Here is a 6,071-nt window from a genome sequence, read left to right on the forward strand (position 1 = left end):
ACTTTCAAATACAAACTTCAAACTAAGATGCTTTGAGATATAGTAGTTTTGGTTGAGCAGCTGAAGCCTAATCCTTCTAGATGCTGAGTATCTTTGTTCTTCTCTGAAGCCAACAGAACTTGTAGGGTGCTTAGCACTTCCTTATGTATAGCATATTTCAAAGTAGTATTTCCAAACTTTCATATAAATTGTATGTGTGCAATACCCTGTCTCAGCCAGAAACAGAAACCTCAGGGAGGGACTATGTACACCACAGAATAGTACATTCCCTTTGTTTTCCAGCATGCAGGAGAAGGCAGCAGATACATTTCTTATATGTAGTTTTTCACCATTTCCCCACCAAACATTTTTCTGTTGCTCATCTTCTGGTGAATTAATTGGGCAAAGTCAGTTGTAATTTGTAGTCTTTGTTTTCTCATTGTCTGAGCTGTCACTCTTCTGTCATGTTGTCACTTTCTCTTCTTTGATTCTGTTTTTTCTCTCTGTGTGTCTTACAGTACTTTTGATTCAGCCCTGAATTATATTTATAAATGGAAAAAGTGCATTTTTATTGAATTATTCATGTAAAATTATTTGACTCTTCATGTTTTAAGAATAAAAAATTATCAGCCTACTTGTTTTTAATGCTGTTTAATGAGTAGCTATGTCCTTGAGGGATATAGAGTATAGTGTTTGGAAACTCCAATCTTAAATGTTAGAAGTAAATTTATAAATAAAATAATTGCATTAAAAATTAACCTCCCTATGTAACTTATTCCAATCATCTCTGTCTTCATTTTTTTTTTTTTGTTGATACTTAAATCAGTTAAATAGTTCTGTGTTCATTCCAACCAGTTTATGATTGCCCTCTATTTCACCTTTTACTGTTAGCTCAATTCCTTCAATTTCTCATCTTAGGAAAGGCCTTCCAAATTACTAACCATACTTGCCACTTCATTTTACCTACAGATGACCACGGTAAACTTTGTGAGCAAGACTGTTCATAAAGATTTCCTCCCTTGAATCCTTTTTACTAGTTTCCTGCAAGAGATGTAATTAACCACAAATTTATACCCAGGCAATAAATATTTCTAACTTACTCATTGGTTGTAGTTCAGAAATCTGGCTTTATATGAAACTATTGGTATATATGTGTATGTATATTGGTATATGCATGTATAAATATATATATATATATATCTGTGTATTGGTATATATGTACTTTTTGGTACCTCTAAGCTTAATAAAGTTATTAATTTAGTATTTTTTTTTTTTTTTGCAGATCCCATTTGATGTTACTTTGAGATCAATAACAAATTTGAAAGATATGTTTGATCTTGCAAATGGATGTGTAATAACTGATGGAAGTCTTTTCAATTGGATCATTTCTCTGCTTCACTAAATGCTATTTTGCAATAACTTAATCAGCTACTAGCTGAATGTTACAGACTTAGACTTAAGTCCCAGTGTTAATGTAAGAACTTCATTTAATCACACCAGGATTTGGCTCCTGTTATGTTTTATAATTTTCACTTTTAGGTTATTTCCAATTGTTTCAGCATTAGTTATTTTAAAAATAAAAATAATTTCTTAGGAATTTAACATTTTGTAAGTAGTTTCTTCATAAGAGGATTCTCTAGCTATTCAATAATTTCTTATTGTTTAGAAAAGCTGAATAAGTTTGTAGCCTTCTAGTTTCTTTAGTTATTCTAGTGCTAATAGATATTCATTTTTCCCCTTGAAATTTTATTCTTATCAGCAATTTTAAAATTGCTTTTGCAGTTATCAAAAGTTGGTATTATTTCTGAAGTTGTGATTTTTTGGAGGGACTAAAACAATCACTGAGTTTGTTCTTTTATTCATCTGTTTGGAAACTAGCATTTCAGGTTGTTGAGGGTGCAAGTGATCATTCAGATGTCTTCATAATTTTAAAGCTTTAAAAAAAAAATCCCCCAAAAAATAAACAACTCCCCCCCCAACAAGGCAGTACAAATAATAAAATGGTACAATACAGAATATTTCTTATATAATTCTAAAATGCTAAGGGAACCTTTCTGAATGTTGCTGTAAATATTATTTTAAAGTACTCAAGAAATACAAACGAGTCCTAACAACAACCACCCGAGGCAATGTGCTCGAGCATGTTCTCCATCTCAATGGGTGGAGCATCTGAAATGCTCCAGTGACTGAGATGGAGAATTTGACATGAACAAGTGAATTAGCAGACCAGGGAGGGGCCATGGCCATTTGGTTTTGCTCACATCCCAAAGCCAGGCACTCCTTTGTTACTTGTATTTATTTGTTTGCAACAAACAGCAAAAAACCCCAGGACATTTGGGCAGGAATCCTGTGAGACTTGTCCTATAAGTCGTTATGGTTTTGTATTTCCAGGAAAATTCAGCATTAATGGTTACCATTCCTGGGCTCATTTTCTGTGAAAAATGCCAGTCTCTTTCACTTCCCTTCCCTTACTGTAGCCCGGTGATAAAACAATAAACTTTTTTGAGCTTTTTGGAAATTGCAGTTTTACCTCGACTTGTGCTTTTCAGAAAAATGTTACCTGGTTGAGTTTCTTTTAGGAAGGAAGAGGGAGAGAGAGGTAAAATTCTGAATAATGAGTATCCTAGATGTGATCAGTGCAGGAAGAAAGGGAATAAAGTTCTCTCCTATTTCTCTTCATTCCTATAAAAGAAAAAAGACTGGATGTGTTTCTGTTATGTCTAGCTGTTTAAAAGTTGTGCTATTTTTTATTTTGTGGAATGCTGTAGGTAGTAGGAAAATTAGGAGGATAATGATACAATGATGAAAAGAAAGGAAAAAGTGAGTAATTGATAGGGCAGTTATTTTTGCAAGACAATTTTAAAACTGAGTTAGTATGATTATTTAACTCGACTGCCTAACAGCCAGTTTGGAGGAGACACTCAGCATTATTCTTTCATTAAAAGAATTTATTATTCTGCAGTTGTTCAAAAAGCAGGAAAGATAAAAATTGACATTACTCATTTTTCTTTTACAAGGAACAAGTAGGAAATTGCAGCTTTTAAAAAACAAACAAACAGGGTGTTCTGTCTTTTGTTGTGCTTTGTACAAACGAAAAACTTCTCTTTTTTTGTTTGGAGTCACCTTGAGGATTATCATAGGACTTTTATGCAGCTTAATTAATATTTGTAAAACATGCTATAGGCATCAGATGAAAATGGAAGTGAAGTTCTATTACAGACAAGGTATTTTTTCAGTGCTGCCTGTCTGGACCTTGTTATATTGCCTACACTTGAAAGAGAAATATTAAATAAAAGCCTTTACCTATTCATTTAAAATACATTACTATACTTACTTTCCTATAATACATATTTTCTAAGATTTTTGTTTTAAAGAAAAATACTATCCTTTAATACAGCACAGTGAAATAATAACATTAAAACGTTGACCTCACTGTATCCATAGCAGCAGATTTTATTCTCACAAACACAAAGTATTCAATGCAGGTTTCAGAAGAAAAATTGGAAAAACATTTTTCTTTTAGCAGATAATTAAACTCTTTGGTTAAAATCTGCTTGCATAGAGGGAAGTTCACATCTGAATGTCTCCAGTAATCATGCAAAAAAGAAGTATAAAAGCAATTGTAAAGCAAATTGTTTCTTGGTTATATATTGCAGTAGTTGGGTGGGGTTTTTGTCCTTACCAGTTAATGGAGACTAAATATGTGAAACCACAATGGAGACTTCAATATGTGAAACCAGAACAGATTTGTGTCAGCACCATGCTGAATTAGATTCGCATAGAATACTTGTCTGTGTCACTGTCTCCAAAATTAAAAAGGAAGAGGAGGAAGGAGGATTTCACTTTGTAAGGAAAGACCTTCCTGGTGTGGGAAGTTCTCCATGACTTGCCCCATACAACAATGCCAAAGAGCTACTTACCATATTGACAGCTTTGAACCTCTGGCATGTTTATAAATTCTTTTCAAATTTTAACAGAAATATTTCTCCATTCTACACCTGTGGAAGGAATGGATAGTGCTTCCCTATCTGACAAATCATGGGATGGGGCAAGGAGAAAGAGAGAGAAAGAGGGAGAGCACTCTGTGGGGAGAAATTTAAAGATTCTGAAAAGAATGACATTTTATCTTCAGTGCATCCCCTTGGATGAGGACCAAGAAAGACCTGTGCAAAACTAAAGAATAGTAAAAAGCGGTGTTTGGGCTTTTAAAATTATTTTCCATTATGTGAACTGAATGAAGCAAAATGCTAAGAAAAAATAACAGCTTCTGGTCCTGTAATGACAAATTGGATCATCAAGAACATGCTGGAGCTCAAATTCAATTTGATCAGGGAGCTTAACAGTGAAAGGTCTGAATGGACTTTAGAATATTTCAGTTTTCAAATACTGTTTCAATATAGTTTTAAGTTATATTGGTGCCTTGAAAGATGTTCTATATTCAAGGCATTCACAGGATTTATCATGCCTACAAATACAGAGTAACTTGGAATTATTTCTGGTTAAATTAATTTTGTGATGTGGAAATCAGTAATTTCACACAGATTTATCCAATTGTATGTGACTGGTTTTTAAATTCCGCTACAGCTCCAATTTACAACAATTTTTTGTTGTCCAAAGTATATATTCATTTTCTGGATGACATCAATCTAACAAAATAATCCTAGTAATTACCCTCATTATGCCTCAGTTTCTTTATCTGAATATAACAGTAATCCCCTCATCAGTGAGGGATTTTAAGTTTTCTGCATCAACATTTGGAAAATATTTTCAGATCCTTGAATGAAAGAGGAAGACTGTTTATGTTATTATTCAGTTGAGACACACTGTAATGGAACAGTTATTTGTTTCCAGTCCATTTCAGTGAAACCCAAGAAGGAAGATTCTTTAAAAAAATAATGATGGAGTTAGAATTAATTGTTGGCTAATATGCTGAACTAATTAAGCCAGCAGAGAGATCCATTTATGCTTGCCAAAGGTTTTCTTTGAGTTAAAGATACTGAGATCATCATTAAATGAGAGAAGTGAAAATATGAAGCATAGGTTAATCTTTAAAACAGAGTGGGTGAAAGGGTCCAGAGGCAAGCGCTGAAGTCAAATATTTACCACTGCAATTTAATTTTCCACTTTGAAACCCCAGAGATAATTAGACTTATTCTCATTTATCTACCATCTCAGCATGATTTAGGATTCTACTTAATGTGCAAAGAAAAAAAGAAAGGCTCTGCTGAAGCAAATGGCACCAAAACTCTCAGTGTGGAACCAGAATGCACTGCCTAAGAAATAATCACAAGCTGACTGAGCCAGCCCTATAGTCCTGTGTGGAGGGTGAAAGTCTCTGAAAACACAGAGCACCTGCAGGGCTGCTTTAGCTCCTGGCCAGACATTCAGAGTTGAAAAGTACATTTCAGCAGCCACCAAAAAACTTCAATGCCCTAGGCAAAGCTCCTTGCTTCTTGGCAGTGATGCTTGCTTCATTCCCTGTGACTTCTGGCATCATCCAGCTACTGTACAGCAGAGCTAGCAGTGAAAGTCAAGATCCTGCCTGTCATGTGAAATTACTGTATATATATATTCATCATACAATGTGCAGTGTATTAATTATCTCTGTCACATTCCTATGATTCCACTAGCAAAAGGGATAATACCCACTTTTAAGTGGTTTCCAAAACACTCTAAAAAACGATTATAACCATAAAGAAATGCAGGCCTTTTTTTCCCTAGTGTCCTGACTGGTCTTACGCCCCTCTCTGTGGCTCATCCTTCAGAACCTAATGTCACTGCTCCTACAATGAAAACCTTGTTTACAGCAAAGAGGAAACCTATCTATATTTAAAGGCAAAAAGATATTAGCATAGTTGAAATTATAGCCTAATCCAAGAATTATTATCAATCCAGGTCTAATTATTATGGGAAAAGAAAGAATATTTCTATGTGCAAAAGGTTTTAATAATAATAGTAGTAACAATACAGTTAAAATATTATATAAACTGTTTTTGCTCTCATCACTTGTGTATTGCTCACACTTCCACTGCTTTTACATCCTTGCACAATTGCTGGGAATGCCCTGCCTTGCACAGGAGACCTTTCAGCAA

General features: G+C 34.2%; 1 protein-coding gene across 5 annotated transcripts in view; it reads left to right on the forward strand.

Annotated features, from left to right (window-relative positions):
- CFAP54 (cilia and flagella associated protein 54) overlaps window positions 1–1,581 on the forward strand; it is a 101,538-nt gene extending 99,957 nt beyond the window's left edge. For all 5 annotated transcript variants that reach the window (XM_064419779.1, XM_064419780.1, XM_064419781.1 and 2 more), the window contains one exon: window positions 1,262–1,581. In XM_064419779.1, the coding sequence (XP_064275849.1) occupies window positions 1,262–1,381 (120 nt within the window). In that variant the 3' untranslated portion in view covers window positions 1,382–1,581. The remainder of the gene's footprint in view (window positions 1–1,261) is intronic.
- The last annotated feature ends 4,490 nt before the right edge of the window (window positions 1,582–6,071 follow it).

Source organism: Passer domesticus, chromosome 5 (assembly GCF_036417665.1).
Source record: "Passer domesticus isolate bPasDom1 chromosome 5, bPasDom1.hap1, whole genome shotgun sequence".
In the NCBI taxonomy this organism is placed as follows: domain Eukaryota; kingdom Metazoa; phylum Chordata; class Aves; order Passeriformes; family Passeridae; genus Passer; species Passer domesticus.